The sequence below is a fragment of the Cyphomyrmex costatus genome, unplaced genomic scaffold, assembly GCF_001594065.2.
Source record: "Cyphomyrmex costatus isolate MS0001 unplaced genomic scaffold, Ccosl1.0 scaffold223, whole genome shotgun sequence".
NCBI lineage: Eukaryota > Metazoa > Arthropoda > Insecta > Hymenoptera > Formicidae > Cyphomyrmex > Cyphomyrmex costatus.
This window is the reverse complement of record NW_017276291.1, coordinates 714,386-727,006: the sequence shown is the minus strand read 5'-3', so window position 1 is coordinate 727,006 and position 12,621 is coordinate 714,386. Positions and strand designations below refer to the sequence as shown.

General features: G+C 40.5%; 1 protein-coding gene across 6 annotated transcripts in view; it reads right to left on the bottom strand.

Moving 5' to 3' along the window:
• brp (ELKS/RAB6-interacting/CAST family member bruchpilot) overlaps window positions 1-12,621 on the bottom strand; it is a 69,866-nt gene that overhangs the window by 29,129 nt on the left and 28,116 nt on the right. Inside the window, exon 5 of one of the 6 annotated variants that reach the window (XM_018539840.1) lies at window positions 3,176-4,057. The exons of the other annotated variants lie outside the window; for them this stretch is intronic. Within the exon in view, the coding sequence (XP_018395342.1) occupies window positions 3,176-4,057 (882 nt within the window). The remainder of the gene's footprint in view (window positions 1-3,175; window positions 4,058-12,621) is intronic. 6 annotated transcript variants of the gene reach the window in all.

Genomic DNA, 12,621 nt, shown 5'->3' with positions numbered 1-12,621 from the left:
TCTCTCTCTCTCTCTCTCTCTCTCTCTCTCTCTCTCTCTCTCTCTCTCTCTCTCTGTAAAAAATGGTAATATAAAAATGATTATGATTCGTATATTATTTTATATCGTTTTCTTAAGAATTTTGGAAAACGCGATTTAAAATTTTATTAAATGAATTGTGTAATTTTGTTACTTCTTTGAGATATTTCTATTATTTAAGAAATGTTACTTCAACGTTACTTAAATTATTAGCAGGCTTTATTCAACGTTTCGTATTCAAGAAGGCAAAGAAATCTGAATACCTCTGGTCTTGATATCCAAGAACATATCTGGCTACATATGTCCTATCCACTTTCTCCGCGATACGCGTCGCGGGAGCAACTAGCTTTCCACTTTGTTGCCCTCTGGAGAGCTATTACTGAAAGTTAGCGGAAGATCAAAGATCGTCCGAAAGCTTATCACGCTATAAACAGAGGGATTTTTCGAACGACGCATGAACGTGTGCATCTGCAGGGTGCAACCTGGGAATTCCTCGCATCAGAAATGAATCGCGTGTTACGCGGTCTCGAAACAGAGTTCGCCGAAGGAAACTTCACTTCTACGAAGTGATAACTTCGAACCTAACACGCACGGATTGCGTCGGTTCCTTCAGTGAAGTTATTTAATCCTTCATTAAATTTCTTAAGTTTTAATAGCTTTTCATTGACTCAAGAATTATCAGCTGTCGTAAAATATCTACGTCAATATTGTGCGTACAAGCAGGTATTTATTGACAGATATGTTGGGCTGAGCTTCTCGGAGCTTCTGAAATCTCGTGACTTAAAACCTTATAAAGTATGAAATTTTATATAGAATATTAATGCAATGTACTTATATATAACTTTGATTTTAAGATTCTGTTTTAATATACGTTGTAACGTTAGATATACTTTGGCTGGTAATGGTTTTGGTAACTTTTAATTATTAAAAATTCTTATCATAAAAAATTCCGTTGACGTTATCTTTGAATTCCGTCGAGATTCCGTTTCATCTGCGAAACGCGCGTACTTTTCCATCGCGAGGCGTCTCACGTAACGCTCTGCACTTACACCTATCACTTAGGATTTACCCTGTATATACCTACGACATCTAACAATAAATACAATCGAGTCAAAAAATAGAGAACTCTGCGTTTCGGGATGTCGCGTGACGAGGGAAAAAAAAGACGTCGAAGTGGTAAAAAAGAAAAACGGATACGCTTTAAAGTGTTTTATGTGCACGTGCGATCGACGAGAGTCGGTGAGAAGTAAAACGACCTCGGTCGGTTTCGCGGGGTCGACACTATGGGACACACTTAACGGTGATATACGCTTATTTTACGTTACTCTGAATCCACACTAATGACTCCTAGGGTTCCTTCAGGAAGGAAGACGGGAAAGTTAGTAACGGCGCGGTGGTTGATAACGCGAAAGTCGAGGATAACGCTATATAGGCCGATCGCTCGCAACGAGACATTTTCGCCCCTGTCTAGATAATAACTTGCTCGTGTCGAGCGGAACGCAATTTACAAAGTTCGAATCCGAAGTTTGCAAGTTCGTTCATTTAAATTAACGCGTGCGTAGACGTCTTTCGAGCTCGCCTATTCCCGTACTCGCGTGAGAGCGACATACGCTAAGGAGAAACACACTACCTCGTTCAGGGAAACGTTCGTGCGACAAAGTCTGCCTAAGTGATCTCTATTTACAGCTAAAGGTTCTATTTCCGACTAAACGTTCGCGCCACCGTTCTACATATTCTACAATTTGGATAGTGCGTGTTGAGTTCGACTTGGCGCTGAGTTCAGTCTAAAAATTAACATAATTGTTCTAGTATTACGTAATTATCTTCACAGAAAGTGTTCTTGGTTTTCATCACATCACTGTGTTTGATCATCGCTTTCTAAAGCTTTGTTTTACTTTTTTTTTATATTATATATAATTTATTTATTTCTCCTTTTTATCATACGATGATTTAACTAGGAAGACAAATAATTTCTAAGAAAGCCAGGAAAGGGTATTAGTGATTCACACATTATTTGTTTCCAAAAACGTTTTTCAAAATAATTGTACCTTGCATCAAGAACTTTCTCATAAAATTGTAATGTTTCCAACACTGAGCAACGAAATTTGCAACACCATTATTGGGGAATATCTCTGAGATTTCACATTTCAACAAATCAATACAATGTTAAATTAATTATAAACTTTTATAACTTCATAGCTTCAACTTTATCTTCAAATATAACAAAATAGTATAATTTCATTTCTCAAATATATAACATTAACTGGATTATTTATCGAAAATTCGATTATTGTTTTCTAAATAAAATATCTAAGACAAATATTTAGATAAATATATAATATAAAGATTTAGGGAAAACTTTTAATACAGTGCCATAAATATATTCCCTAGCCATTTTCCGGTAAAGGTTTAATTTTTCAAAACGCAGCTGCGACAGGTTCAGCAAGGACATCGCGTGACGCGAAGTCCGAGATCACGTTCGTTCTCTGCGCCGCCATTTTAGTTCTCACGGACTCCCGTCTCGATAATGCACGTAATACGCGATGTTTCGAAGAAAAAGACGAAGGGAATCGAAAGATCCTTGAACGCGGAAGTCATCGTCTCGACGACTCGCTCTTGCATCGGCACCAGCTCTTCAGCTTCATCTCCCTTTCAACTGAGAAGTCATCCTACTATGTACGCCCTTTTCTTCGACCTTCTGTCACCTAGATCGCCTCTTCGCGGTGATCTAGCTTCTTCCCCGAAGACACATATTTTTTTTCTTTCCGGATGATCGCCCTCGCGTGCAACGAGAGAACAACAGACTTTTTTTATCTGCCACTCCCTCTTTTCTCGAACTGACCTCATCAACCCGGTTCTCTCCAATCTCGATGGCTCTCGAAACTAGCCGACGAGAACTACAATGACGAGGATGACGACGACGACGACGATGACGACGATGACGACGACGACGACGACGACGACGACGACGACGACGACGATGACGACGAAGACAACGATGAACACAACGACGATGACGAAGAAGACGACGACGCGATCGTGATCCTCGTATACCTGTGATCGGCAGAAGGAACTCCCGCCCTCCCGCGCCGTCCCAGGTGTCGCCCTAGACGGCGTCGTTCTTTTCGATGCGCACATTGTTGATGAAGAAACTTACTTGCCGTTTGAAGTTCAAGTCGTGCTTGTTGAAGGTGTGAGCGTGCAGCGCGAGGGCGCCAGCCGCTGCCGGCTCTATTTGTTTCAAGTGTTGCTGCATTTGCTGCTGTTGCTGCTGCTGCTGCAGCTGCAGCTGTTGCTGCTGATGAAGGTGATGGTGATGATGATGCTGGTGATGATGCAGCTGATGGGGATGATGATCGGTAGCGTAACGATCGGTATAAGGATTGACCACACCTGTGGTGGTGCCCGACGAAATGCCGGCTAGGCACGAGGAACCGCCACCTACGCCCAATCCGCCGCCACTCCCGGTGGTAGGCCCACCTGTCGAACCGGCAAGCAACGAACTGGTTAGTGCCGCGGACGACGCATGGCCACCGTACGGTACCAGCGAGGTCATCATGGACGGTCCCCTGGCCAGGGCCAACGTGCCGGGCTGCTGCTGACCACCCAGGCCGGTCGGCTGCGTGATACCCAGTTGTTGCTGTTGCTGTATAGTACCGCTGCTGTTTGGCACAGCAATGGCCTTGAGCAGTTGTTCCCGCAGCCTACCGCCGCACACCTTAATACGTTGCAGTTCGGCCTCTAGTAACGCCACCTCCTTCTCCAGGGTCGTTATGCGCGCGTCTTTCGTCTCCATGATGGCGGTCAGGGTGGTGCTACCGGGCACGCCGCCTGGAACCGCCACGCTACCTCCGAGGACGGTACCGCCGTCGCAGCCCCCAGCACCTGCACCCCCCGATACGCTACCTAGTCCGATGACCGATGCACCCGCTAATCCGCTGATACCACCGACTGGGTGTCCCGAAGACGCGGTCGAGGCGTACGCGAGCTCCAACTGCGTCTGCAGGCTCTTCAGGCTCTCGTTCGTCGCTTTGAGCTCCTGATACAACAGAAGCAACAAACGGGGAAGACGGTTACAGATCGTCGACTTTTTTCTCGCGCCGCCGTTTCTTTTCTCTGTCTCGTGTCTCTCTAGCGCAATCTCGCGATCTAGTATCTTTTTTTTTTTTATTGTTTGTTTGATGATGTGGTTGAGATGTTGTCTGATTTCTTTTTTTTTATATTTTCTTGGATGTGAAGTATGCAGTGGTGCGGTTTCAGAGATGTGACTATAAAGATGGTTGGTTGGTGCGGCTTCGCTAACGTATGAGACTGCCCCTTGGTATTTGTCATCCTTCTTTTTGGACTTTGTTAAAATAGTTTTGTTTGCTATGTGCGCAATATTCATTCACTGCTGTATCGCGTATTTGAAGATTTCTTTATTATAATAAGCGAAAAGCTCAAATTTGGAAAAACATTACACAAAATTTAAAATGCAATAAAGATTAATATCAGGCGCTGGTTTAATTTCATTTTATCCAATTTCAACGAAAATTAAAAAAAGTAGAGACTGAAAAATAGTCGTAATATATGGAACAATGAAAATAACTAACAGTATTCGTTTCCACATTTTTCACATATACATATAGATATGTAAAAAATTGAAAAAACAGCGGCAAATACTATTCGTGAATTTCGCAATAATTTTTCGTCCCGTTCTATAAATTACTGATTTACTTTAGTGGACTATTTTGTTTCCTTAATCTATAAATTGAAATCTGAAATAATATCTCTCTTCATTACGCATTTTGGCTGTGAATAGCACACGCAATTTTCATCTTCTAATCTCTCGGTTTGCGGGACAGTCTCGAGGAAGCGGAAGTGGCACCGGCAGCGTCCCGGTTGACGAAAGAAAAGCGACGTACCGCCGAGCTTCCTTCTTCCAAAACGATCCTTCATCGTTCTCTTCTGCGAGCGACATAATTCTTGTCGCTCCGAAAATAAAATGCGATCGAGACCGATTCTCGTCGACAAAAGCGGCGAGAAACTTCTCACCCACGCGTCTCGACATTCATTCTTCGCTCGCTTTCTTTCTCTCTCTCTCTCTCTTTTAGTATCAGATCTCAGTCTGACTCTGAACTCGCGTCTTTATTGCCTAATTTCTATTCTGAAGTTCAATTGGCACCGCACCGATCACTGACGACGATCGGTAACGTCACGTTTAGTCTTTTCGATGATCTCACAGTCGCAAGGTCACGCTCTAACAATTCAATATATGCTTGCTTGAATTTCTTTCCTTTTTTTTTAATTTAATTTTTCTCACGGTGATCCTCTTCCGGACGCCGGGCGCCGCCGCAGTTCTTTCGCCCACCGCGACGTACGGCCGACATCGTTGTCCATTTTTCTGCGCGCGGCGTTTCGACGGATGTCATTGTTTGTGCTCTACGTTAACACGTACTCCCTCGTATTTTACTCAGTTTTTGTTCCCCCAGAGAACCCGTCGTTCTCCGTCGCGATCAAAGGTGCGATCTTTGTCGGAGGAATTGTTTAGGAATGCGCGAGAATCAATTGTCGTATTAACAAGAGATAGCGATTTGCGATTTTTTCAGCTAATTTCGCTAGCTCGAAACGCGGCCACGTCGTATGGACAAGATCTCTTTTGAATGCACGTGCGGATGCGTATCGGTGTTCTAAGAGCGTGAGTAAAGGGGGCTTGAGTTTTATCGGCGCGATGAAAAAAGAAAATAACAACGACCAATGAGCCGGTGAGGGAACACTCGTTGTTCATCGCCTGCGAGCTAAGCGCTCGAGCACGGATACGCATCTTGATGAGTTCGTGTATGAGTCGTGGAAGTGCGGGCAGACCGGTGCATTTCCCAGAGTAAAATAGCATTCGATATAACGCAATGAAAATTTCCGTAGAGTATAACGGTACGGCTTTGTTATTCCCAAGTCTTGAAACACTTTTTTCTCTGGAAATAAAAATAAAATTTAAAAAAGTGTATGCAAAGCAAATATAAAATAAAATATTAAAATAGAACGTAGTGAGAGGTAAGTGAAAATGAAAAAAAAAAAACGCACCTACTCTTTAAATCTTTTGGAGTAAAAACTGAGCCAGTCTGGAAAACAAGACTGAAAGATTTTCACTCTTTTCTTTGGAGTGGGACTTAATTCCTTGGTGCGAATTTCACTACAGAAAAAGGAAAATTTTACTCTAAAAGAATGAAATATCACTCGTGAAAAGTAAGAATCTGCCACTCTTGTTCAAGGGTAAAAATATTTGAATACTTTTTTTCAATTAGCTCAATTTTTGAAGTAAGATTTCACTTCACGAAAGATTTAGAGAGTATAACAGTTTAGGAAGAGCACAAATGTAAAGGAATAAATAAAACATCTCTATGTTGACAATTGAAAATGTAAGAAAGAATCTACACTTTGGGAAGTCTATTTTGAGACATCTTAATTGGACGCTTTATCAAAGCACTTATTAAGCAAACCCGCGTAGGCACGAGTAGCGTCGATCTGCCGACACTCCCATCAGCGATACGAATGGTGTTATGGTAGAGAGGATAAGACAGTAAGATTACGCGAGGAGAACGACGTCGTATTATCGCATCTCGCACCAGGTCGGTGCCAAACAGTCGCAAAGTCCTCCCTTGGGCCTGGGATCGGCTCGCCTTGACGCGACTTGACGACTTTCGGACCGTCCCGCTGCTCGTGCATCGATAACGACGATTGGCGATGATAGCGGTAAGTCGTGATGGGCAAGAACGTGTCTGAGGCGTACAAGAACGAGAAGAGAGAGTATATATATAAATGGGCGTTAACATTCAGTGAATCAACAGCCGAGATGATGGCAGAACAAATACATAAAAGTAGTGTAGATGTATGTGAATGTACATCTGTAACACGGGCGTTTATGCACACATATATATACGCGGAAAATGCGCTCGTCGCGTACGTGTGCATATAACGAGGTGGTGCATATATATATACATATAAAGAGTCTGAACCATTCCATATGTATAAGATATACACGCGGAAGGAAGATGAATGGGGATGTGTGTAATATGTAGCGTATTATGTGTGGCTCCGTATTGCATTAAATATACATAATATAGAAAAAGATTATATATATATAAGAGTATTTATATATAGATATCGAGAAAAGAGAGGTAAGTGTAATATATAGAGAAATATATGAAAGTTGTTTTCTTACGGAACGAGTCAAAAGTCTCGTACAGCTTGACGCAGATTTTTCATGGCGTATCCCGTCCATCCTCCTGATCGTCAAAACTCAGCCGAATGTCATTTGGAATACGAATGCCGTTGATAACCACTTTCTCGTATTATTTTTTTTTTCTTTTGTCGTTTCTCGCGTATGCACGCGAAAAGAATCGATCTCTTACTTTTTCCTTCAGCCAACTTTGCGTTTCCAAATTATCCGCGCGATGCCATGAGAGACAAGTTTTAACGCAGTAAGGTGAGTATTTTCTATCCGGGACTTTCGTTGTCTAAGAGCAACGATCGACAATAAAATTCTTCGATAGAAACATGACGACGGGTAATCAGTCAGCCAGTAAATGAGAATTTTAGTTGTCGAAAATTTCTCTAGGCAGCAAAAATCTTTCGAGTGTAGGAAAGATCAAGTTTACTCGATTATACATTCGTAGATTGTTGGCAGATTGTCGAAAAAGAATATTTTAGCAAACACTAATATGAGCTCTAAATACAAATGTATTGTTAGATTATTATTGAAATTATTATTGAAAATTTTAATTATTATTGAGATAAATTCCTACTTAAAAAAATATTCTTAATTACTGAGGAAATAATTCAATTACATTTATATATTATTATACATATTATATATAAAATATTTATCATGATCATTAAATAATAATTATTAATATTATAAATAAATTGGTTCTTAAACGAACAGTCATATATTATATATATAAAAAGGATTAAAATTGCAACAATATTTGGACAATTTAACCAAATCTTTATAAAGATCAACAATCAGCTGACTATTACCATAATTCCTTCAAGAGGACGTATCATTTGCAAATAGATAATAATCCTTGTGGAATAATCTATAAATATATACCCCACTTTTGAAAGAATTTAATAATATACATTCATTTATAATAATGTAAAATTCTACATGTGCATTTTACGTTACAGAAATTATAAAGACTCAAAATTTACAATTTTATATATTTTTCCAGAAAAATCAAAATCATATTTCTATGTTTCTTTATCTCCTCTTTTCTTATTACAATCCGCAAACAATTTATAAATTGCCAAATATTATTACAGTCAATATGACCGGCAGTATGTCAAATTAGATGTTCAATCGATTAGATTTGACGCTACACCTTCGACCTTTCCTGCACCTATCTCAACATCGCAGCATCCGTGTGCATGTTTAACAGCGACGACTTACGTGAATTTAGTATGTACCACTGATCGAGAGCCACTGTACGATGCGCACACTTATATCCAGGCACACACAGGCAGAGACGTAATACACGGCGATGAATGAAGTACCGGAGAGAATTTTAGGCAGCGACACACGATGAAGATGACGAACGTGCAATTAATCTCGATGGACGTAAGAAGGGAGAGGCTTAGACGGATTATATTCGCGCACGACGTCTAATTCGGCTCCTAATTCAGCATGCGTGAGCGTGCGTAAATCACGACGGACGAATACTAACGGCGATATTACGGCCGACGTGACTTCATTACGACGCGATAGTTTCGGCATCGCGAAGGAACTCCTATCTCTTAGCTAAGTACACGTTTTAAACGTATTTAACATTTATGTTTCTTGTGAACGTGAAAGCATAAATGTTAAATGCCATCAAATATTTAAACAAATTTGTGCTGACAAACATTTTGTCTCATTATCTCGAGTCTAACTTAAACTGTTGGAAAATATTTAACGTGCAGATTAATAATTACTTGCGTTAAATGGTTAATTGTAAAAAAAATCAAACGTAAGTTTTACACAACTATAAATTGATGAACTATATAATAATAAGTTGTATAAATATATTTTTTTTACGTGACTCGTACTCTGTGATATTCATTTTCTACATTTGTACTTCATGAAATATTCGTGAATAACGTTTTGCTCTTTTTGCATACGGTGGCTCTCTTGAAGGTAAATATTTTACACAAGGTGTATACTTACTTATATGTACCCGTATGATACATTCGATTAGAAAGCGATTGATTGTTCGAGTACTCCAATTGTGAGAGAGATTATCTCTAACATTATATTATATTACCTACATGAATTCCTCGTTGGAGAAAAGAGAAATTCGCGTCGATCGAAGCGATTTCAGATAATTGGCTTCGCACCTAAACCGGGTCCAATTAGCATTAACGTGTGTAATTAGTGTACCTGTTGGGTCCTCCATGGCAGAGCTTCGTGGGGTGGGAAGTCACGTGCGTACCGCCAGTCCCTAATTTCGAGCTACGTAGTGATGTTGTACTTGTAGTTGTGGTGGTAGTTGTTGTGGTTGTTGTGTTGTAGTCGATGGGTGATGACTCGTGGTGACCGTGACGATGACGGTGATGGCTGATCATGTGGTGGTGATAGTAATTGTACTTGTGGTTAGTGACGGATAGTGAATGACGTGAGATAGGCGGATATGCGGGCGTGATATTTCTCCGCGCGAACAGGGGAAGGGTGGCTAAACGTATCTTAACGCCTACACATCCAAAGCAGCTCATTCCACGCATTCCAATCGCAGCTGTTATTGTTATACGTCCGATATATATTTCCCCTCGTATATTTATTTTCCTCGCACTGTTTGTTTTCTTCGTTCCTTGCGATCGGCCGTCTGCTTTCTCGTCTGCGTCTTTATATCCGTTTGTGTTCGACAGTAACGGTAGCAGCAGACGATTCGTCCCATGATTTGCTGATTCGGTGACGTATCGTTTAATTGGATGATTCATCTAACGTCCGATCTGTCGAATTAGACTGATGGAACAAATTTAGCTTCATTACGCACCGCGAGTCCGAGAATAAAGTTCTCATTTTTTACAGAATATATATACATGATAGTTTGTGACATGACGTACGAGTTGATCGTTAGATAAATTATCTCATTTTGCCGAGGTCGTCGAATAAAGGCGTCATGGACGAATCGTTTTTGAATCATTCGACATGTAGGGTGCAAAGAGAAGGGTTAGAGGAGAACACGTGATTTTTCATGTGGGACTAATTTGGAAAAATGCATAGAACTACGTGTTTCGGTTTTCTTTTTATTCACATGCTCATTACATGCCTTTAAAAAATTCGTATTTCATTGTTAACGAACAACTATCTACTTCTTTTTGTACTTTTAGTTACCTGCTTTACGGTGAAAAATTTAAATAATAGCAATAAATTATATGAAATTATATTTATATAAGAACATTCATTATTTTAATTATATTAGAAACTTAGTTATATAAGATATAAAAAGAAGATTAATACATAATTTACGTATAAAAATATAATCATTATGTACGACTGGAAATTTCAGGCAACGCGTGTCGGGTATTTTAAATTTAATAATTTCCTTCCTTTCCAGTTCAAAAAAATAATTTCCTTTTGTTTCTTGAATGATACCCAAAGTGCATTACTTCAAAGACTTCACCTGAATTACGGCAATTAATTACGTGCAACGAGATTGCAGCTATTAATTGCAGCCCGCCTGTCGCGCCGAGATCGGCTTATGCCCGGAGAAATTTGTCGTGAAAAGAGAGGAAATTGGACCGTGTAGTTTCCCCTCGGCGTCGAATGTGCTCCCCTCTTTCTGGAGCTAATCGGAAAATGTCTTCTACACGCTCATGGCGTCTGTTAAATCGTCACCGGGAATTTGGAGTATTCTTGGAGTCGAGAATCTCGAGATAATATCTGCATTTCGGTCGCGCACATTTTATCCGAAAGCAGGTAATTAAGAGATTGAAGCCTGCGATTAAAATTGTTGAAATTTCAATATGATTTGAATGTTAACGCTATAAATACAAATTTCAGTAATAAAATAATACACAGCGGTATTGTCACGTTTCCATTATTGTGAAACAAATCATGTTTGGCATCAACTTTCCGAGCTTGTGTCTATTTCAATCCCAGCATAGAACACGAAGAACTTGTGGAAGGATTTCAAGGGATTGGTTGAGACAAATTGGACCGAAGTACATGGATCGAGGATGGTGATAACATGATACAATGCTCGTGCTGCTAAGTTGTCACAATGAACAACGAGACAGGCTTTTGGTGCTGGTGCAGCTGATCGCTCAAGAGTTTGCTCAAAGTTATAGTTTTTTTAAAGAGAAAGGAGAGAACGAATGAAGATTGACGTTGTGCGATATTTTTATAGTGACAGAATGAGAGAAAGAAAGAACGAGGAGGGAGTGAAAATGACTTCTCGTGCGATTGATGGACTATGTTGACGTGCTTGCTCCGATCAATTCGTGCTCGAAAACCGCACTTGTGCCGCGGATCCGTCAATTTTTTTGTTCTCTATCGAATCGTTCCCGACTTCGAGTGCCACTTAAGCTACAGACTCCTTCTAAGTTCTAAGTCTAACAGGCATGAACACGAAAGTGCAAGGAGACCGAGCGAGTTAACGAATGCGACGTTGTTCGTGAAAAACGTTAATCACTACTAATTTTTCGCGATAGAACAAATTGTAAGTGATACCTTTATCTTCGCTTGACTTCGTAAAAATCCCGTTGAATGAAACGCTAATTAACGTATACACACTTTATTAAATTTCGCTGAAACTTATAGAATTAAATTCATGATCCGTAAAATCAATATTTAGTAATCGTAAAAATTTGTCATTCAATCGACTAGAGTAACAGATAATTTCTGAACGATTTTCTTTGACGCAAATTTCTGATAAATTTGGGTGCGAAGTGCAAAATTTTGCAAATGCAGCGAAGCTGCAGAGGAACACAAGGAATAGGTAAATGAATCTTGCAAAGAAATGACGCGTATGAGATGATCATCGTGATTAAATGGGAACGCGAACATGGCACGTGGGTAAAAGTGGGTCAAAAAGCGTGAAAGAAACAAGCTTGTTGGCGGTAACGGGCGAAATAATAGCGGCTTTTCCGAACGACTTCGCATTCCGTGTACCCGAGAACGGGCTGTAAACGAAGGGAGAGCACTATAAACGCGACAACGTATCTCGGGAAATACACGGTCTAGGTCTGCTCTAAAGACCATCTAACACACGGACTGTGCAAAAGGCAGAGCGGACATGGTAACGGCAACGTAATCACGCAATGCTCACGGGTGCTCAGAAACTCCTTTACGAGGCTAACAGTCTAAAGATGCTCATTTCGCTATGTGACAGTACAGCGGAGCAGCGACAGTTGCTGAGTGAAAGTAAGCGATGGGGTGTGACACTTCAAAAATTCACGGATTCCTGGACCATACTTTGACATCAGATTTAATGCGGAGCCCCGACTATCCACGATTTTGTCGACGGAGAATCGATAAATGTACGTAAGAGAAGAGCTTCTCATTTCCACACGTGAAGCGATCAGGACTTATTGCGTTTGGCAGGCAAATTTTAACAAACAAACAGATGCGATTTTTGTATGATTTTC